The sequence below is a fragment of the Taudactylus pleione genome, unplaced genomic scaffold (assembly GCF_031769625.1).
Source record: "Taudactylus pleione unplaced genomic scaffold, aTauple2 ptg000114l, whole genome shotgun sequence".
NCBI lineage: Eukaryota > Metazoa > Chordata > Amphibia > Anura > Myobatrachidae > Taudactylus > Taudactylus pleione.
The window spans coordinates 13880687-13903129 of NW_028284516.1; the positions used below are offsets into that span (position 1 = coordinate 13880687).

The following is a 22443-nucleotide window of genomic DNA, read 5'->3' on the forward strand; positions in this document are numbered from 1 at the left end:
ATTAAATTAAATACCCTATTATTATTTTTTATTTATATTTAACCACAAAGTTCTGCAGTGCCGTACTTAGGGGTAAAGAACACAGGCAAATGCATAAGTCCACAGGAGTTAGAGATAGACCAATTGCGTGATTGCGTGTATCTGAAAAGTGGGCGTAACATCACAGGATAGGGGCGTGGCATCCCCCTCCAGTTTCATCACTCTGGGAGCGGGTCCAGCACACCTGGAGATGCCAGGCTGCCCTCAGAGACTCTCCCAGCTCCTCCTCAATGGGTGCTAGGCGCTGCACAATAACATCACAGTTCAGTACTCGGCTCGTGGTCATTGAGGAGAAGCTGGCATTTTGGTGACAGATTTTCGGAGGTTGACACCCAGAGCGGTCTGCACCCACCTAGTGATGCCACTGGTTAGAGAGGCAGCAGAGGTAGAGTGACAAGATAGACCTATACGTTGAATTCACCTGGTTTTCTCGTGCTTATTATTAAAAAAAAATGTAACTACTGAACCGTAAGATATAAGAGGCATTGAACTGCTGCTGGGTGGTACTGCAAGGTAGAAGAGGATAATTCCTCATAGGTTACATACAAATAAATTATTTTACTGACAAATGTTCACTGCCTCCATGGCAAACCAGAGAGAATAGCTGGATTCATACTACAGTACCTGCAGTCAGTGGCTTAACAATATCCATAGTAGCATATGCAGCTGCCAAGGATTCCTGAGACATTATCACTGCTCATCACAGTGACAGAAAATATTCCATGCTCTGGTTTCCAGCGATACTGGTCTTGGTGTCTCTTGCTCAGTGGAATGAGGAAAATAAATAAGAGGATTGGCACCATGGTCCTTCCTATATAGGCATCACCATGGGGAAACCTTTAGGCTAGAGGCAGCTATTGCTGAACTGGTAGATTTTCTTAAACTAGGAGAAACGCTTTCTACAGCAATAATATTCATTTTTCTCTGGATCTTAGGTCTATCTTCCCCTTAATAAATAGACCTCTTAGGGTTAGTTCTCCAACAAACAAAAAATACTCACTTTGCATTGCAGATCAAACATTGGGGTCTATGTACTAAGCCTTGGTAAGAGAGATAAAGTAGACAGAGATAAAGTACTAACCCATCAGCTCCTAGCTGTCAGTTTACGGGCTGTGGCCCTGATTCAGAGCCAGACGCTCTGACAGAGCGCTCGCTCTGAATCAGGGCCGTCCTACTTAATTTTAGAGTGGCCTCCTGGCCGTTCGTATAGCTTTGGGTGACCACCCACAGCTATAGCGAGCGGCCAGGAAGATGGTCGCGATGGTCAAGACCATCGCGACCATCGGGCTTGCGACGAGACCCTTGTGGTAGGGTATCGTTGCCGCAAGCCCTGGAGTGCTTTCGGCACTATCAGTGCCGAAGGCACTCCCACTGACATCAATTGTGAGAGAGTGGGGCCGGCCCCAGATGGTAGGCGTTCCCATAGGAACGCCTCCGTCTGTGCAGCCACGCCCCCGGCACGCCCACCAAAGGGGGCGTGCTGTCACTCACGATCGACAGCACGCCCCCTTTGGTACGAGACCCATAGCGACGGCTTGGCCGTCGCTATCCGGGTCATGCGCATGACAGAGCCGGGTCCGTCATGCGCATGCGCACTGGGCCAACATCGACCCGCTTGCGAGCGCTCAGCACTCGCGAGCGGGTCTGAATTAGGCCCTGTGTTTGAAATATGACAGTTAGGAGTTGATGGGTTGGTACTTTGGGCCTTATTCAGGCTGGATGGCAAGGCTGCATTCGCACGCACTCGCTCAATGTTTGCATTCTGTGCAGTACATGTGCGTGAGCCGGCCACTGCGATCGGGATTCGATCGCAGTGAGAACGCAGAGATATCACAGAGTGATTGACATGAAGTGACCATTTGGGGGTAGAGAGGGGCAATGGTCGGCGGTACGCAGACGTACCTGCGCATTGATTGCAGTTCCTGGCAGAGGTCTAGATGGTTTAGCAGTTTGTGAGGTAGAGTCGGGTCAACCACAACTGTGCGAATGGTTCCGATGTTACCGATGTTTTCGCTGACTTGTGGATGCATGTCATGGGAAGTGGGCGGCTTTATACAGTGATGGGCATCTGGGTATAGTGCTGCGGTTGCCGTGCAATTGCATTCGTTAGCATATTTTCACAATGAGTGGGTGCGTGCGAACGCAGCTATGCAATCCGTGCTGAATCAGGCCCTTTATCTCTTTCCACTTTATCACTCTCCAAGGCTTAGTACATAGATAGACCCTATTGAGAGCTAGGTATATGATGTGTTCTGCCAAGTTCATATTTATCTGTGAGACATTTAGATCTTTTTGTTTGAAGCAAAACAATGTTTACAATGCTTGATCAAATATCAATATACACTGTTCCCTTATATAAGTCTTTTGTACCACTTTCTTTTTATAATCTGGAATTTCCCATGCACACACTGCACAATGTGACACATTAATAACAGCTGTTACAACAGCGCTCAGAAGGAATAACTCTCTCTGTAACGGCTATAGACCTACAGGTCCCAGCATGCCCTCACTTCCCGCACAGACAATACTCCATCTCAGCCAGGGTGTGTGAGGATTTTATTTGGGATATACAGCAGGTTCAGATTAGGTACACTACTGTTTCCATGCATCATTTTACATAATAGTGGAGTTCATCTGATTAAGGAATACAAATACAGACAGGCAGAGTAGTGTAGCTGAGCGATGCTCATTGAACTGAGCTGTTTTCCGGTTTCAGTCTAATTGCTTGACTGAAATTCAAGCCTTCACCTTGTCATACATACGGACACACTTCACGTCTCCCATGGTGCATGTCTGGAATGAGAATAAGACCTATGTTAGCAGATAGACACTGTACAATTGTTAATTGCATTTGAATTTCAGATATGTAATTGCAAACATGTATATCCAACAACAGTTCTCTCAGACTGCCACTAAGGCCTCAGGACATGTGGGTGAGGGGTAGCCATCGACCATCGATGATTCATAATAATCAATGGTGTACGGGCGATGTCAAATGCTTTTACCATCAATTGGGGAGAACCAGATGGAACAGCATAACCGAATGTTTTTTTTTTAACAAGGTGCCGAGACACAGCATAGCTACACCCCCGACACCCGTGAAGTTCAATAGCCAGGTTCTGATTGGCCCACAGGCCAGTCAGTCAAAGAACAAGGATGACCATCAGTTGGTGAAACCAACGATGATCATTCATTGCATAGTTTGTAAGCATCGATGGCCACTTGCTATATCACCATCGATAGTAACCATTGATGGTAGATACACCAATGGCCATCCCTAATGTGGGTAATGATCAGTACCATACAAGAACACTTCTACACCCTGAACTGGCCCCCTGCCCTCCAGCACATGTGACATCACAGAAGTGGCTGTAAGCAGGAAGCTGGGCGCGTCCTAAGGAAGTGCCCATCGCCTCTACAGACATCATGGAAGCCATCATGGCTGTGACCATGCACTCCCCTAGGCCATGAGCCCTGGATGGCAGCAGTAGTTGCATTGCCCTGGTTATGAGCCATACTTGCCAATTCTCCCTGATTGTCAGGGAGATTCCGTGAAATAGCAGTAATCTCCCTGAATCCCTGAAGAGTCCAGCAATCTCCCTGATTGCACCTCACCCCCATTATGTAGCTGTTATATACTTGGGGAAAAAAGAAATCAGAGATTTATACATTCATATGGTATCAGTGCCATTTCCCTGCATTGGTTATTATAACTTATAAGGCACAAGGGGCCTTTCAGACCCACTCGCGAGCGGCTGTACGCTCGCAAGTGGGTCGATGGTCTGCACTGAGCATGCGCACGACGGAGGGAGCTCCGTCGTGCGCATGCGCCAGACACGACGAGCGAAGGACTTTCCTTCGCTCGTTGTGTCCAATCAAAGGGGGCGTGCTGTCAATGTTGGTGGGCGTGCCGGGGGCCGGGGGCGTGCCTCCCTGACGGGGGCGTTCCCACGGGAACGCCTCCCGTCAGAAGCCGGCCCACTGACATCACTAGTGATGTCAGTGGGAGTGATTTTGGCTCTGATAGAGCCAAAATCACTCCGGAGCTTGCGGTTGAAAACCTCAACCGCAGGCTCCGGCTCGCAATTTCGATGGTCGCGATGGTCACGACCATCGCGGCCATCAAAATGCACGCTCGTATAGCCTGTGGGTGGTGACCCACAGCTATACGAGCGTCCAGGAGGACGCTCCATGAAAAAGGAGCCCGGCCCTCATGCAGAGCGTGCGCTCTGCTCAGAGCGTACGGCTCTGAATGAGGGCCAATGATCCCTATGGCTACATGAATTTTAATATAAGGTTTCTCTTGGACACATATATGAAACCACTTCTAAAACACAATACATGAGCAAGTCCTGAAAAGCTCGTTTACATTTGGATGTACTGTAAGTCCATTTTATGACACGCCCCTCAGACGTAGCAGTACACGGCCACTTTACCGCTGCGCTCAGGTGTTACTTTCACAACTTTCCTGAAATGCTTTTTCAAAAGTAGGCAAGTATGTTATCAGCACTTATTCACATCTCATTGCAAACAATAAAGTGTTACTACAACATGACAGATATCACTAATCATTAGTACAATGTGTGTGTTGTTGAGACAGACTCCAAATGTACATATGACTCGGGCAACAGTGCAAGAAAATAACACTTACACTGTTTTCTAAATTAATTCTTTCATTGCGCTTTCCTATCTGTTACCTGTTTGGAGCGTTATACAAATAAACAAACCAAATTCATTAATCCGAAGGTATCATTAAATCCTGGCTCTTTAGTGACTCACCTGTGCTCTAGCAGATTTATCTAGAAGTTGGTTAAAATTACTGCTTTTCCAATCCAAACTACAGTAGGTCATAATATCTATTTATATAAACATTTTTATATTGAAATGCAAGATCATTGTGAGGTGCACTCTATGCCGACATAAGGACAATACACCTTACTGTAAAGTCTAGGAGAGGATTAGCATGCAGTCATGATGTAGTAATAAGCGATAATCTATTTAGCATATAGCATGAGAACATACACTGATAATTGTATTTAGCACAAAGAACAAGATAACATGAAAAATATATATTTATTTTTTTCAACAACCAGAATGAACCATTAAAACCAGCGATAGGTGCAAATTTGTATACAAGAGGTCGGCCATACATAGAAGTGGTGCACAAAGCAATAGATTTTATGAGAAAAAAAATAATATTTTTTTTTTGGTATGCCACAAAATTTATTATAACTCCTGTATTTCTGGGACAATGTACTGCAACAAAGATTTATTACAAAACATTGCACAAATTCTCTTACCTAATATAAATAATTAATTTATGGATACATTGCGCCACATAAGTGGAATTCAGTATACAGGGTCATAAAAAATGGAATAGCCGAGATCCTTTTGATGACCAAGCACATGGCAATCACAGTGTAATAACTATACAAGTAGGGGCAGAACTATGGGAGACAATGGAGGCACCTGCCGCCGGGCTCCAGCTCTGAAGGGGGCACCTCCTCCATTGTCCACAACATATTCACCCCACTTAGGGCTGTAACAATGTACTCGGAGTGTATCCTCACAGCTGCCCAATACATGGCACCCCTTCCCGGCACCTGAGAAGCACCATACACTAGTGGAGAGCTCCATGTCAGACCATCAGCTGCTGCCTTCCTCTATCTATAGCCTGTCTGCATGTGCATAGCTACATTACATTGTCAGAGGCTGTAACAGGGGGGCACCAAATTATAACTGGCCTCCGGGCGTCTGGGATGAACTTACGCCACTGTATACAATAAGTGTGAGAAATAAGTTGGGAAAGTGTCTAGACAGGGTTACACAATGCCCCAAACATTTTTGTGAAGCTTCAGATTTTTTAACCTTATAGTTGAAATTGGAGCGGTAGACAAGCCAATCAATTGCATTCATTAGCTGCTCCCATCCACAGAATTCAATGTACAGACGGGCAGTGGAGGAACTTGTGAGTGGTGGGCCCAGGTGCAAACATATGCTTTGAGCCCCCCACCACCGCCCCACCCCAAGTTCACAATATGCCACACAGCAGTGGGTGACAAGGAGAGGTAGAGGGTGATAGAGAGAGAGAGAGAGGTTGACGGGGAGTCAGAGAGTGACAAGTAGAGGGTGACAGGGAGAAGGTGCCAGGTAAAGGCAGAGGATAACAGGGAGAGGGTGATAGGGAGAAGCAGTGGGTGACAGGGAGAGGGTGATAGGGAGAAGCAGTGGGTGACAGGGAGAGGGTGACAAGCAGAGGCTGACAGAGAGTGGGTTACAGGGGGAGGCTCAGGGTGATAGAGGGTGGGTGAAAGGGAGAGGGTGATTGGGAGAGGGTGACAAGCAGAGGGCAGAACCATAACTAGACTCTTTGGTGCCCTGGGCCACAAAGAGCATTGGCACCCCCCATTTTTAAATAGGGACATAAGACGCATGTCTAAAAAAGGGGTGTGGCCACATGAGGAAGGGGCATGACAAATCTGATTTGACCCATACAATATGAAAGGGTAACGTTCCTGTTGTACCACTGAATTCCAGGTCACTGGCAAAGTACAGCGTGAATCCAATTGCTGCAGCGATGATAGACAATAATAAGGCAGTATAACTCACCAGCTCTAGGTGTAGCATAGCTCTGGTGAAGAATTTATCATCAGAACACCGACTGAAGGTATAGAAAGAGTGCTACTTGTAGTTATATATATATATATATATATCAAACATCAGCGCCGGGTTTCCGTGTGTATACCATGCAATGGCAGCTGAACACACCGGCAAAGGTACTTGAGGTGTGCTGGTAACACCAGGGATGGGAATTGATGGCTGTGTTTAAGGCTGCCATCAAGAATTGTGGGGCAGGTAGCTCCATGTGTAAGTTGTTAACTGCCAGGTGAGAGGTGATAGGTTTGAGTCCTAGGTATGACAGTATTTTGAAATGTGTGTCTTAAATAGGTTTAGGTACACCCGGGAGAACTTAGGGTTAGGCACCTCACCGGGGTGGGTTAGGGTTAGGCTAGGGGAAGAGGGGGTTAGGGTTAGGCACCCCCTGGGAGGGTTAGGTTTAGGGTGTGGGAAGGGAGGTTTAGGTATAGGCAACCCTGGGGGGATTTAGGGTTAGGCATCACCCTGGGAGTTTTAGTATTAGACACCAAGGGGGGTTAGGGTTACGGGGGGACAGGGGAGGGTTAGCATACTTATGAGCCGCTGTTGGGATGTCCTCCCTTCGGGCTTCCGGCATCAGTATGATAACCAGCGGCTATTCAGCCGTCAGTATTTCATACCGATTCCACTGAAGGTTCTTGGTGAGGTGGCCAGATGGAGGGGTAGTCGGCCAGGGAGGTGATAGGGGCGGCCAGGAGATGCCAAAGATAAAAGAAAAGGAAGCTACAAGTGAGAATGATTATAAATAGAAAATTGACAGGCCCGAGCAGCGTGTCTTTCGCTGCGGTGCCCTGTGCCATGGCACATGTCGCAACACCCTAGTTACGACACTGGCAGAGGGTGACAGGGACAGGCAGTGGGTGACAGGGAGAAGGTGATAGGGAGAGGCAGAGAGTGATAGGAAGAGGATTTCATGGAGAGGGTGACAGGGAGAGGCAGAGGGTGATGGAGAGTGGATGAAAGGGAAAAAGTGACAGGGAGACGGTGAAAAGCAGAGGGTGACTGGGAGAAGCAGTGGGTGACAAGCAGAGGGTGACAGGGAGGAGAGGTGAATGGCAGGGAGAAGGTGCTAAGGAACGGCAGAGAGTGGCAGGGAGAGTAAGAGGTTGTCAGGGAGAGATAGAGGGTGACAGTTAGAAGCAGTGGGTGAGGGAGAGGGTTACAGGGAGAGGCAGAGGGTGACGTAGAGTGGGGAAGAGGGAAAGGGTGATGGGAGAGGGTAACAGGGAGTGGGTAACGGGGAGAGGGTGATGGGGAGGAGCAGTGGTTTACAGGGAGAAGATGATAGGGAGAGGCAGAGGGTGACAGGTAGAGTGTGACAAGCAGAAGGTGTCAGGGAGAAGCAGTGTGTGACAGGGAAAGACAGAGGGTGTCAGCGAGAGACAGAGGGTGATTAGGAGAGGTAGAGGTGATGGGGAGGGAAGCAGTGGGGAAGCCGACGGACGAAATCCCAACCGCCGGCTTCCCGACTGTCTAATCCCGGCAAGTGTCTAATGACAGGTGTCAAAATCCTGATGCCTGTCATTAGACCTATGCCGGGAGCCCGACACCCGGCTTACCGATCGACAGGGGCGCCGAGTGGGGGGGGGAGCGGGTACAGATTACTGGGGCCCAGGCTTCCTGAGGGGCCGGCGGGGGCCCGGGTCCGGTGCCCCTCCCCCTCCCTCACAGCAGCCCAGCAAACAGCGTGTGCTGAGCTGCAGTGGAGACTGCTTGTGGCTGCTGAGCAGCAGCCTCAGCAGTCTCCTATGCCTGTAGGGGTGAGCGATCACACTGATCGCGCTCCCCCTGGCTTTGAGCAGGGCTGAGGGGGCCCAGAGCGCCCCCCTCCCCAGCGCGCAGTGACGCTTCGCGGCATTGCAAATCTTTTTTTTTTTCGGGAAGGGCCGTGGCCACACCTCCCGCAATTAGGCCACGCCCCCTATTATCCAGGCCCGCCACGGCTCTCAGCGGGCCTGCCGATCGAAGGTAAGCCGGGTGCCAGGCGTGGACAGCCGCAGGGGGGGAGGGTTAGGTTAGGGGTACCTGGGGGGGACTTAGGCTTAGGCACCCCACCGGGAGGTTAGGGTTAGGCTAGGGGAAGGGTTAGGCACCCCCGGGAGGAGGTTAGGGTTAGGCATCCCCCCGGGAGACTTAGGGATAGGCTGTGGGGAAGGGGGGGGTTAGGTTTAGGCACTTAGAGGGGGGTTAGGGTTAGGCACTTGGGGCGGAGGTTAGGGTTAGGCACCCCTAAGGGAGGGTTGGGGTTAGGGGGGAAGTTAGGTTATACTGATTCCGACGGGGAGAGGATAATTGTGAGAAGCAGTGGGTGACAGGGAGAGGGTAAAAAGGGAGAGGCAATTGGTGATGTGGAGAGTCAGAGGGTGATGTGGAGTGGGTGACAAGCAGAGGGTGACAGTAACGAGCAGTGAGTGACAGGGAGAGGGTGACAGGCAGAGGGTTACAGGAAGAGGGAGATGAGGAGAGGTTGACACGGAGAAGCAGTGGGTGACAGGCAGAGGATGAAGGGTAGAGGCAGAGCGTGACTGGGGTCAAGTGACAAACAGTGGGTGACAGGGAGAGGCAGTGGGTGACAGGAGGAAGGTGACAGGGAAAGGCAGAGGGTGACAAAGTGAAGCAGTGGGTGACAGGGAGAGGCAGTGGGTGACAGGGAGAGGCAGTGGGTGACAGGGATTGGGTGATGGGGCGAGGGTGACAAGGAGAAGCCTTGCATCATAATAAACCCCTCAAAGACATACAGTACAACAAATTTCCGGCATTGACAAAGGGAACATTTTGTATTAAATGGTCAATGTTACCCAATTATTGAAAACCGCAATTAAAAGTAACAAGATATCCGATAGTTCAGTCTTCCTTGCTCAGAAAAGAACTATATACCGTATGAAATTAGAGACTGCCCATTCTGTAAAGAATTCACTTGAAATATTAGAGGTTTTATTGAAATAACCAAAATAAATAAATAAATAAAACAGATTTACAGTGTTCTGAAGTTAGTGTTACTCCTGTTGCAGAAATGAAAATCATTAAAATCCAAGGGATGTTTTACAGTTTTAGTAATAGCAAGATGGAAATAATAAAAATAAAAAAATAAAAAATGAAGAAAAAACCAGTGGAAAAAAAAACACACAAAATGAAATAAAAAAAAATAATGGGCCTGATTCAGAGCCGGTCGCTATTTGAGCTCGCTCATCAAGAAAATAGGGGTGGCTATTCAAATGAACCGTTCGCTGTTTGCGGTCTGTTCACGCCTCTAGGTCTGAACGAGCGAACAAAACTTGCGGTCATTTTTTGGGAAACTACGCCCCCTGGCCGCTCGCATCCTACGTCATGTCCGCTATTTATTAGATTGATCGAGTACATCGAACAGGGTATGAGCTGCTCGCTATTCTTGTGGTTGGTTTTTGCTACCACAATTTTGCGAGCAGTTCTGGCTAAAAAAAAACTCAGTGATGTTGTCAATGATGCTGATGTTTTAATTATGCACACCCATAAAACGCCCGTTTTGACCTTTAAGCACGCCTGCGATCTGATCTCCACTCCCCGTTTTCAAGCACCTTCCCCTGTTACCACCCACATACGCCTCATTCTGTCACTCAAAATAGCAGGCATTCGCTATTTTGCGAGCACACGATTTTCAGCCGCACTGACTGGTTCGCGCATGCGTTTTACGATCCGTACGCATGCGCAGTTGGGCAAACATCGCTCGGAGCGAACGAGCAGCCACTTGCGCCCGGCTCTGAATCAGGGCCAGTATTCTTACAAAATGTCACTCTGCAATGCATGTCACGGATCATGTGCACACTTCACCTTGCTATTACTGAAACTGTAAACTGAAAAAGAAACATCCCTTGGAATTTAATTGTCTATCTGCAATATGTTTTTTTTTGTCACTTTCATTCTTATAAAAAAAAATAATAATAATACTTTTCACTTTTTTCACATTTCAAGTGAATTCTTTAAAGAATGGACAAACTCTTATTTAATATATAGCTCTATAATGAGTAAGGAAGACTGACCCATCGGTTACCTTCTGACTTTTAATAATGGTTTTCACTAACTGGGTAACATTGTCCCTTAATGCCAAATATCTGTCCCCCGTGTCAGCGGTGGAGAAGAAATTCTTATAATGTATCACAAGCTAAGCACAGGCTGCAATTAGTTTTTGTTGCCGGCACCATGAATGAGCAAATCCTATTATCTCAAATATGCTAGCTTTTAACCCCTCTAATACCATCAGGCACATTAGTCATTTTGGAAAATTAAATTATAACCAGATTATAGATCCAGACCTGAAAGCGATTTATTTTTGCATGGGGGAAAAAAAGAAAGTAGAATTCCAAACTTACCACCACTAGCTGTCCATTCTTCAGTTCCCTTTTGATAGTGGTCTCTTTGCCATCCCATTTCTGCACCTGCATTAGTATTCCATCATTACAAGTTATAACAGTCTGCAAAACAAAGCATATTTAAAATGAATAATACACATTTGCCAGCCTATAGTCACAGACGTGCAGGCCAAGCTCTCCATCCCACACAAACACTTTTATGAATACCTGCAACTGCGACACTTCCACTCCACGGTAAAGAATCAATTGACAGATAGAATCTTTAACTACTTGTGAACAATTGGCCCTGAGGAGTGCTAGCACGGAGGGTCTTATTTTCACCCTGTATACAGAACGTAAGCTTTACAGGTCGAACCTGAGGGAGTTGGCAATGGAGGATGACCTAGGGGAAACCATAGACAATGAAGACTGGGAGGATATACGTACTCACGTGGCAAATGGCTCCATTTGTGTATGTATAAATGAGAATGCTTATAGTTATAAGCTTTTCTATAGGGGGTATTATGTTCCATCTAGACTGTAAAAAATTTACCTCAGAGATCTCTAATCTTTAATGAGGTGGGATACAGATAAACATTAGGGACATTTCTGTATATGTGTTGCAGCTTTATAAAATTTTAGAGATACAACCCCACCAGTTTCATACTGTATACAACGTACTCTCCAATACTAATTCACATATATATCTTCCTCATTCATCACATATAGGAGAGGAGCTACCCACTATAAACAGACATCCAAAATAAGCAAAGAAAATGTATAATGAAAAGGTGCACAAATAATATAAATGTTGTATATCATTAAAATCTAACATATAAAAATGTATGATTCTAAAAAGAAAGGTGAAATATTTATTTTTACTAAGTCTGTGTGGAAGACAGTGTGTTCTATAGAAAAGGGATTTAGTGGTTTGGTATGCCAATAAGTATCACAATTTGCTTATTTGATTCTATCTGAATCTTTCATAATGTATTTGGCAACTATTTCAACCACTGTTCAACAATTAAACAATGTTGCAATATCCTGTATTAGCATTGTAATTTGTTTGGTTGAACTCTCCAAACTCTAAAACCTGCTAAAATGATATGCACTTTATTTTCTATACTGAGAACAATAAAGATATATACTTCAAAATATAATAAGATATTCTTTATTGTGATACTTTTTGGCATACCAAACCACTAAATCCTTTTTCTATAGAACACACTGTCTTCGACCCAGATTTTATTAAAAATAAAAATAAATATTTCACCATTCTATTTAGAATCATAAATTTTTATATGTAATAAATACAAGTTATATTTTAATGATATACAACATTTATATGATTTGTGCACCTTTTCATTATACTTTTTCTTTGCTTATTTTGGATATGTGCTGTAGCTGCCAGAAGATCACCCCCATTTGCAAAGCTATTAAGGGGTCTATTTACTAAGCAGCGTTAGGAGAAGTGAAAAGTGATAAGGTGCCAGCCAATCAGCTCCCAACTGTCATCTCACAGGCTGTGTTTGAAAAATGACAGTTGGGAGCTGATTGGCTGGCACCAGGGCCGTTTCTAGGGGCAGGCGACCCGTGCAATCGCACGGGGCGCGCTGCCTCCTACCCCTGCTGTAGAAACAGCATGTTAACTGCCGGGCGCCCGCTGAGATTCAGTTACCAGCGGGCGCCCGGCAGAGCAGCTGGAGACGGAGATGGAGACGGAGGCTCCTGCTTCCGGCTCCCACAATGTGCACTATGGGAGGACGTCATGACGTCTTTCCCATAGTGCAGAGAGAGGAGCAGCTGAGCGGAGCGGACGCCAGAGCGGGGCTGAAGGTAAGTGTTACTGGTTTTTTTTGTGTGTGCAGGCAGCCTGGACAATACTTGGGGGGAGGCACTACTACTGGGGGCACTTCTACTGGGGGAGCCACCACTACTGGGGGCACCTGGGCACAGCTACTAGGGACATTACTCTGGGGGCACTTCTACTGGGGGAGACACCACTACTGGGGGCACCCGGGCACTACTACTGGGGACATTACTCGGGGGGCACTTCTACTGGGGTTATTGCTAAGGAGGCACCACTACTGGGTGCATTACTCAGGGGCCAGGGGCACTTCTACTGGGGGCACTACTACTTGGGGCTTTTCTACTTGGGGCACTACTACAAAGGGAGCATTACTATTGGGGGCACTAATACAGGGGCATTAATACTGGGGAATTTATAAAGGGGACACTACTACAGGGGGCATTACTATTGGGGGCAATACAACTGGGGACACTACTACTGGGGACACTACAACAGGGACCATTACTATTGGGGGCACTACTGATGGGGGCATGACTACAGGGGACATGACTACAGGGGGCACTACTAATGGGGGCTCTGCATAAGTTACACTACCACTGTGGGCACTGCATATGTTCCCTCGCTCTGTAACTCTTACTAGTATGCTTCCTCTAAGCTTTGTAGTTTTTTCTCTTTGTGTTAATATGTTATAAGTTGAGTTTTTAGTTGAACTTGAGAGAGATTTGGCAATAAGGTCTTATAGAACATTAGCAAAATATACTCCTTGAATACCAGCAACAGCCACAGGGTTATTCTACGGACCAGTATTATGTCAGAGCAGTGGAGACAGGTGACAGCAGGGGGCATGTTCTGGGTGCCAGATGTATGTGGTTGGGGCGGGCATCCGGCAGAGGTACTGGTGCCCAGCTCAGTGATGGTTACACGGTATTCAGTCCGGCTCACATCCTCCTTCATTTTCCTCCTCTCAGCTGCTTACTTTGCAGTGTGGCGGTGTGGCCAGCCATGCCACCACAGTAGGTGTGGCCATGCCACCTCAAATGGCGCAAGCAATCACAACTATCAAGAAGGAGTGTGGGAGGGCCGAGAGGAGTCTTTACTTTGGATGAAAGAAAGCAAAGCTTCACCCCTTGTCAGAGAAAAGGTATGCAGTCAGGAAGCCGGTGGACATAATCCCGACGGCCGGCTTCCCGACTGCTTTATCCCGGCCAGGATTAAATGACAGGCATCTAAATCTAGACGCCAGTCATTTTACCGATGCCAGGAGACCAGCGCCTGGCATCCGATCGAAGTGATGCTGGGCGCCGCTGCGGACAGCCGCGGGGGGGGTGTTAGGTTTAGGGCTCCCGGGGGGGACTTGGTGTTAGGCACCCCCCCGGGAGGTTAGGGTTAGGCTAGGGGCAGGGAGGGTTAGGGTTAGGCACCCCCGGGGAGGACTTAGGGCTAGGCACCCCCCCCGGGGTTTAGGCGGCAGGGAAGGGGGGGGTTTAGGTGTAGGCACTTGTAGGGGGGATTAGGGTTAGGCACTGGGGGGAAAGGTTAGGGTTAGGCATCCCTAAGGAGGGTTAGGGTTAGGGGGGGAGGTTAGGTTAGTAAATACTTACCTGGGGACGATCAGGATTTCCACCCATGTCGGGCAGCCGCTGTTTGGATTTGATACAGATTCCCAGAGAAAACGCAAGCTAACCAACATGCAATACAAGTTTAATACCTTAGAATTTAATTTAGACAATATACTTATGTTTATTATTGAACCTGAGGCAGGGGCATTATAAGAGAGGAGGGGGACCTTGTGCAATCTCTGTGGAGGCCATCCCCCCTATATCACCAGTGCAAAGTCTACTGCACAGAACTCTGAGAAAATGCCTCCCGAGCCGTTTTCCCAATGATTTCTCTTGGTGATTACAGTGGTGTTGGCAGGGAGGCAACTATAGGTTATTGGTGCAGGGTGTGTGTACCCCTGGACCCATGGGCACCCATTATAGATACGCCTGGGGCACGGGGGATTTTGACAGAGCCATGCATGCAGCTTGGTGGGGGCGACTTCTCCATGTTGGCAGATATATTTGGCGGTACTAACCAACCACATTTTCTGGGGACAATACCTTAGGAATATTACAGAGCCAATAAACACTGCTTAGTGCACAGTATAAACTGACTGTTGTGCTTACATCCACTTATTACCAATGCTTGAAGGGATTTACATCTTCTTTTACCCATATGCATTATATTACAATGGGGATTCAATTAAGAACAAAGGGCCTGATTCAGCAAGGATCGCTAATGCGATTGTGGTTGCAATCGCGTATGCAAGTCTGCTACGAGAGTATGCTAATGTTTGCAATTGCAAAGCACTTGCACGGACAACATGCAGGCACCCACTTCCCCTCTCACACATACGTAATACCTTGCAATCCAGCTGAAACATCGGTAATATCGAGTACCATTGGCACACATGCATTCGGCTGACCACTCCCCATAACCACCCACAAACTGCACTTCCTGTCAATAACTTTACAATTAATCTGCGTGATCTCTGCAATCGCTTTCCTGTTAGCAGTGAGCCACTTGCGAACGCGCACTGCAATGCATAGGCAGAACGTGAACATCGGCCGATTGTGTGTGTAATCGCAGTTGCGATCCTTGCCAAATCTGGCCCAAAGTTGGCATTTTCATCTCCTGCCAATAGAACACAGGTGCATAATAAAAAATCCATTCCACCCCAAAACCTATGAGAAATATAACGAGTGAATATATACATAACGCATCTTTGCTCAGTGGTGAAATGTTTTAAATGACTCGTGTGCATCTGGATACAATGAGCACCTCCTTACAAAGTAGTACAATAATAACATGGTGTTTGAATTTGGTGCAGACAACTAGGTGTGGTTTTGGCAATGAAAAGGTGTATGTAGGTATTTTGCTTATTCAAATAAAATAATGTATATACATCTTTTCTGTTTTGCCTTATTAGTAAATATAGCTGCAGGACTTGTATGTGTTGCTGTATTTCTTGTATGTCCAATACAATATTAGAAAGATTTGTGGTGTTCAATACGCTCCCTGCAATCCATATAATTGGTGGGCTACAGAGAAATAGCCCACTCCTGCAGGATTGCTTTTGGTTTTAATAGGTGTGCCTGCTCCAAAGCCCTATAAATGCAGTCTGACATGGAGACACAGTAATAATTAACTAAACCCATTACAATTTAGGTAGGAAACATGATACATTTACATGTGTTATTACACAACATAAACAAGCATGTTCTAGGCCATGCATAGGCAACCCTTGGCAATAGTGCCACAAGGTAGCACGTAAAGGTTTCTGAGTGGCATCCAAGGGGTCCGACCCTTTCATACTACTCATACAGTGCTATTTCTCCTCTGCTGCATCCCCTCTTTCCCTGGCAGAGGAGACCTTTTCAGCATGCTAGACCCTTTCCAGAGTGGAGAACCCAGCAGCGACTTGCAGATCCGTAGAGGCATCAGACTCTGGTGAGTGAACCCTACCAGATAGTCCTGCTCACAGTCTAATAACAGTACAAAATTCTGATACATGTCTGTCCCCATACTGCAGAGTATCAGCCTAACCAGCTTAAAAAACAAAGACAGACAGTAGACTCACTAACATTTTTAGTACCCATCCATTACTTTTGCAAGTTTATGTGTGTTGTAATGGTGACGGCACTCCAGAAACTTGGCTTGGAATGTTAAATGTCTGGAAGCCGAAGAGCAAAATGTTGCCTATTTCTGTCCTAGGTCACACTATTCCCATGCCCTTCAGTACTTAGGAGCCTATGTATTAACAATTGCGGAGCTGACGAGATTATTAAAGATCCATTTTGCGGTGGATATTTTTATTTCTAATGAAAGTATCTTCGCTGTGTACTAAGGGAAACTCGCAGGGACAGTGGTTGCAGTAACCGCTCTCACTGCGTGTTAAATCCCCGCCATTTTGCAGAGGTTTGTCACGTTTGTAAAAGACGTCTCCTGTGCAAGCTGACACTACCCATGCGCACAGTGCCAGTTTCCGCTGCCAGCCAGAGACTGTGGGAGAGAAATCGGAAGATCTCTCACCTGATCGTAAGCCTCATAGGCTTAAAGCAGTTTACGTCATCTGATAATGGTGTAAACTAACGTGGCCAAACCCTGAAATTTGGTACATATGGATGAGATCATAGTCAACCATTGATATTAATGTTGACTGAGATCTGCACTGCTAATTAGCACTCTGTTTCCAGATTTCTGTGATATCTCCTACATTGTGTTATTAGTACATATCAACAAGTCATGAAATTATGCAGAAACTGCAGTTTCTACAAAATTTTATAACAAAAATGGCTTGATAAATAGGTTTCAATTTCATTATGGTTAACAACAGGTGTCCTGACAACCCACATACATACACATATAACACCGATATCAGACAGCCTGTTACAGGTTTCCTATGACAACTTGCTATAGGAGAGAACACAGATTTGCGGATGGAATCTTTTAAGACCTCAAACTATTCCCAAAAAACAGTTTAACACACAGGGCCATATCCAATTAGCAGTGAAAAAGTGAAAACGTAACTTTGGAAGAGTTTTTGCACAATTTGCGTCTTTTGTCTATGCACGCTTCCGTTTTTCACACTATCCTGTTACAAAAGACGCAAAAATGCATGTGCACGAAAACTGTTAGTGAAGAAACCTGCGAAAAGTACAGCAAGATTTGGGGAAATCTGTCTGTACCCCATAAAAAGCCTAACTGACATAGAGAATTAATTTAGAAGTGCATTAGTGGCTCTAATAAAAGTATTTGGGGTTTTTAAATTGTGTCAAATGGCTGTTATATGCATATTTTTGGCCAAAATAAATGCTGCAGTTAAATTAGGGCTACATGAAAATGGGTGCAAGTATATTTTTGTGTCTTAAAGGTGCACTTTTTTAAAATACATCTGGTGCAGACACCTGGAATGTTTAAAACACATGTCCCAGGCATACAGTGCCCCAAATACGAGGCCTACTATTTTAAACCCATTTTTCAACACTTAGTTTTTTTATCACAAAAATGACTTCATCATTGGCCAAATGAAGCTAATTAAAAAAATCTTTTTGAATGATTTATCATTAGGGGGTGGGGAGGTCCTAGGGGTTCTGAAACAAGTCCCCACATTTGTAAGCAAAAATAGGGATTTTGCACATTTTTCACCTGCTGTGAGATGGTGAAAACGGTTCGCCGTTTTTTGTCTATGGAGAATTCGCACGTGAGATAACCTTGGGAATAGGATTGTGCGATACGCATTTTTGTGCAAAAAGTTCGCACCTGCGAACACTTTTCGCCAGAATGCAGCTTTTCGTGACTAATTCTATATGGCCCATAGGGTGAACTTTATAATTGAATCACCCCCTAGTAGTAGTGATTGGATCTCGTAGCTCCTCCCCCAACGTTTATCAAATTACATCTCTAATGATAGATAATCCTGAGGTTTACAGAAGTTTTCTCCCATAGTAAAGACAAAAACAACTAACAACTAATGTTTTTCATGCACATGTGTGTTTGATGCCAGCCTGCCCACCTCACCTTTGTTTTCCGGTTGTCTGCTGTGGTCTCATCAAACTCCTCTCCAAGTCTGAACTTCATCTCTGTAGTTTTCAAGGAGCTTTCTGTTTTTAGGCAAATTTCATCACCATTTCTAGAAATAATCACATTTGGCTTGGCCATGGCACCGGCTTTTCTTGTGGCAAAGCCAACTCCTGCAGAGGAGAGATCAGGCTGGTGAGGAAAGAAAGATGCTACAGATGTGTATACATGGGGGATGTATTCCTGCACTCAGTGCCAAGTACATGCTGTGATACACTGCGGAATGCTAGTGAGCAGAATGCACTGATAAGGGTAACAATAAAAATACACTTTCAACATTTTCATTCTTAATTTTGTAAATGATTTAACCATTCACTAGATCACAAATAAATGAAGAAAAAAAAAACAATAATAAAGTAGAGGTTACATCAAATGTATTCTAACATAGCAAACAAACTACATTAAGTTAGTAAACAGTGAAGGTGCATACACATACGATTTTTTGAACGATTATCGTTAACGATATCGTTTATCATGCAATCATTGTAAAAATCGTTCACTTTCTGAGTTAAAATGATGAACAATTATCGTTCATGCGCGTTCACGTTTGTAGTTTATAGTTCAGTCAGACTGACCAACTGAATGATTTTCATTAAGGGAATATGCAAAAATCGTTTGTGTGTGTATATAATTGTAAAGTGCAACATAATATGCTAAAACTTTATAAGTAAATGTTAATAAATATAAAAGCATGTTTACATTTACTTCTATTACATTAGTTTAATAGGTTATTAGCTACAAAAAAAACACCTAAAACAGGTTTAGGCATGCAGTGGCTCTCCTGCTGGTGGGGGAACTACAAGCCCCAGAATGCTGTTAAAGCCAATGGCTGGGGCTGCATGTTTGGATTTAGTGTTTCACAGCAGCTTTCAGTGTACAGGCTTATTTACTTCTGGTGACCTATAATCTCATATACTAATAACACACAGGTCTCCTTAGATTACTGCAATTGGGACCCCACACTAGTCTGCATTGCTCTTATAGGTATTCCCATAAAGGCAGCAGCTGGAATTGACAGCAGGGTACACTTCACTTGTATTTGCATTTTCCAATGAATGAAAACTTAATGAAAATGTGTTGCATACTATATATATATATATATATATATATATATATATATAAACAATATATTTACATAATGAATATGTTGCTTTTGAGATTTATTTTTGCAGCAATGACAAAAACGTTTGATTAGTGTAAAATTTGTATTTTCACATTAAAAAAAAATAAAAATGAAACATTTATACCATTTACAATTTTTAACGTATCATCCGCACAACTGGAATGCCCCTTTACGCGCAGCACTTACGCAGGTGCACGGGAGAAATAGAGCGTAGAAAGTCCTTACCCAGACTCTGCATGTACTCATCGAAGCCCTGGCTGTCGCACAGCTTCCAGGTGCCCACGAACTGATCCACCATGATGGGTTATATGGATGTGAGCAGTGATGGGGAGAGTGCTGGAGGCAGCGCAGGGCAGAGGGAGTCCTTATAAAGTGGCTGCTCCCTGTCCTGACAGCCAGTGTGGACGGGGCGGGCTGCAAGCTGAGGTCAGTGGGCCAGTCCGCCCTCCCCTCCCAAATCACTGTCATTGTAAGGACAGGACCAGCTCAGCTGTTTTTGCAGAGCCCTGGCTGGGGGCCAGCGATGAGATGGCTCATTTTGGGTAAAGAGGGATGCTTCCCGTGTAACACATGGCTGCAATACTGATTAGCTCAGCCTGGGCAGACGTATCTGTTTAGTTGATCAGATTTACCTGGCTGGGACCTGAGGAATATTCCAGTGCACACTGATAGCACCAGGTCTGTTCCATAAAGCTAATGAGGCACTTCTACAAGTTCCACTATACAATATGTTTATTTAATGCTTTACTTAAAAGTTTATGAAGTCCCAAACTGCACATTTTTTAACTGTTTTGAATTGAACTATGTTAAAGAACTGTAAGAATATTTGTAAAACATAGCTGGAGTAAGAGCCATTCTGCAGACATTTGACCTAGTATATAGTTGTATACAATTCCCAAAATACTCCTTGTCTCATAATTGTTATTTCATCAAAGTTAGGAATAATTCACAGTCCTACTAAAAGATTAGCACACTTCATAATCAGGAGATACTTATTTTTAACCATGTTAAATGTTACATAGTAAAAATGTGTGTGAAAGGGCAGGGTGATTAAAATATATATTATCCCTACAGGAGAAGTTATTGGGATTGTTAGTAAATATGTACTGTAAAGGTCATTTGATAAGCACATTCGAGTCATTACACATAACAATGGTTTAGTTCATACAGCCATGCACTTAAAAAAAAATCATCAGTGTGCACCTTGATCTAAGCGCACGGCTGTAAAACTAGAGTCCTGCCTTTGCAAACCTGTAGGGGAGATGTATCAAACCTTTGCGATAGATAAAGTGGAGAAGTTACCCAAGAAACCAATCAGCTTCTGGCTATCATTTATCTAGCACAGTCTATGAAATGACAGAAGCTGATTGGTTGCTATGGGCAACTTCGCTTTATCTCACTTAAATATTTGATACATCTCACCCACAGTGAGAAAAAACCACATAACAACTGGAGCTACAGGCTATGAATCTCAGTCACGTAATGACACCCACCTGAATTACCATCCTTTTGCCACTAGGCAATCCCTAGTTGCTAAAATGGCAAATTACTTGTGATTGTCTGAGAGTTCTTAGTCACTCCAAGATTATAGGGGTATTCAATATGGAGCGAAAACGCAGTTTTTGCGAGGTTTTCGCTCAGATGACGTCATTTTCGCCGGTTTTACTTTTACACCGTATTCAATTTGAAAACTTTTCGCCGGTGCGAAAAGTATATTGCATTCGACCCTGCGGAAAAGTATCACCAAGGAATGGGTGGCGAAAAAAAGTGCAGAATTGATTGGGGTTTTGGGGTGCAACATTTCGGAAACCACCCTGCAACCTTCAGACAGTCCCCCAAAGGTAAACTGTCAAAAAATAAAAAAAAATACCTCAGAGGACCCCAAAAAAGCACTTTCATTTTGGGGGCGAAAAAAAAATTGGGGGGTTCAAAGTTAAAAACCAGAGAACTACAATCTAGGGGGGTCCCCAAGTATACCCCAGGTGTTTTTTTCATTGCAGGTGTTTGCGGCAGGTGGTTTTTTCACGTTTTTAAAACTTCACTTTAGCAACTTTTAAATATGCTCAAGCCCCATTGTCAAGCACCCCAAATTTACTGGGACTACTTATTTTCTGCAAAAAAACTTCTAAATACTATTCTTCACCACCTTCCCAAATCCCCAAAATAGCTGCTATTGAGCCAGTTTAAAGACCCCAAAAACCTTCAGCAGGGCTAATCAGGGGTATCCAGAGTGATCCCCCATGTCATAGCATCTTTTTGGGGACGTTAGGGTCATTTCCCCAAAAATCAGCGAAGTTTTCACTGATTTCACATTCGCCGGGTGCCATTTTCGACGATTTCATATTGAATACGGGTATAATTGGGGACGCGCACAATACTTTTCGCCGGCAAAAGCTCCGATGTGTGGTGAAAACTTTGACGCCGAGGTTAACGTTTCATATTGAATACCCCTCTTAATATTTATGAACATAATGGCAGATATAAGATATATGTAATATAGATCTACAGTATTATATTACTGCTCCCTCCTGAAAATTAATTGCAATGTTCATTACTTATAGACTTGCATTGGAGAAAATAAGTTAATAAGCAACAAATATTGTTTTTTCGGTTGTCTCTCTTGATAATACCAGCCTGACAAACCATTAACAGAACATGTTTTATTGGGGTGCAACTGCTACCAAAATCTATCTATACATAGTATAAAATAAAGACCCTGGTAGCGTCTGTCTGTCTGTTCGGGCTAATCTCGAGAACCACTGGACGTATTTTGATGCAGCTATCACTGTTCTATATGGCATTGCTGAGGATAGTTTAGGTGTATGACACATTAATGCAAGAGAAAAGGGAGCTGAGCAGTGACGATT

The 22443-nt window shown here is 44.8% G+C and overlaps 1 protein-coding gene across 1 annotated transcript; it reads right to left on the bottom strand.

Moving 5' to 3' along the window:
* Positions 1-2578: 2578 nt before the first annotated feature.
* LOC148524964 (myelin P2 protein-like) lies at positions 2579-19953 on the bottom strand. Its single transcript, XM_088471544.1, has 4 exons — positions 19802-19953; positions 18394-18566; positions 11043-11144; positions 2579-2832 (listed from the first exon to the last, which is right to left on the bottom strand). Exons 1-4 carry the CDS (start codon positions 19872-19874, stop codon positions 2776-2778), a joined length of 405 nt encoding a protein of 134 aa, XP_088327670.1. The 5' UTR covers positions 19875-19953; the 3' UTR covers positions 2579-2775.
* Between the last annotated feature and the right edge of the window lie 2490 nt (positions 19954-22443).

Excerpts from the sequence above, each read along its gene's own strand:
- LOC148524964 (XM_088471544.1), bottom strand. The coding sequence starts at position 19,874 with ATGGTGGATCAGTTCGTGGGCACCTGGAAGCTGTGCGACAGCCAGGGC. Across the intron at positions 18,567-19,801 it reads TGAGTACATGCAGAGTCTGG|GAGTTGGCTTTGCCACAAGA; the intron begins GTAAGGACTTTC and ends TCTCCTCTGCAG. Across the intron at positions 11,145-18,393 it reads CAGACAACCGGAAAACAAAG|ACTGTTATAACTTGTAATGA; the intron begins GTGAGGTGGGCA and ends TTTGTTTTGCAG.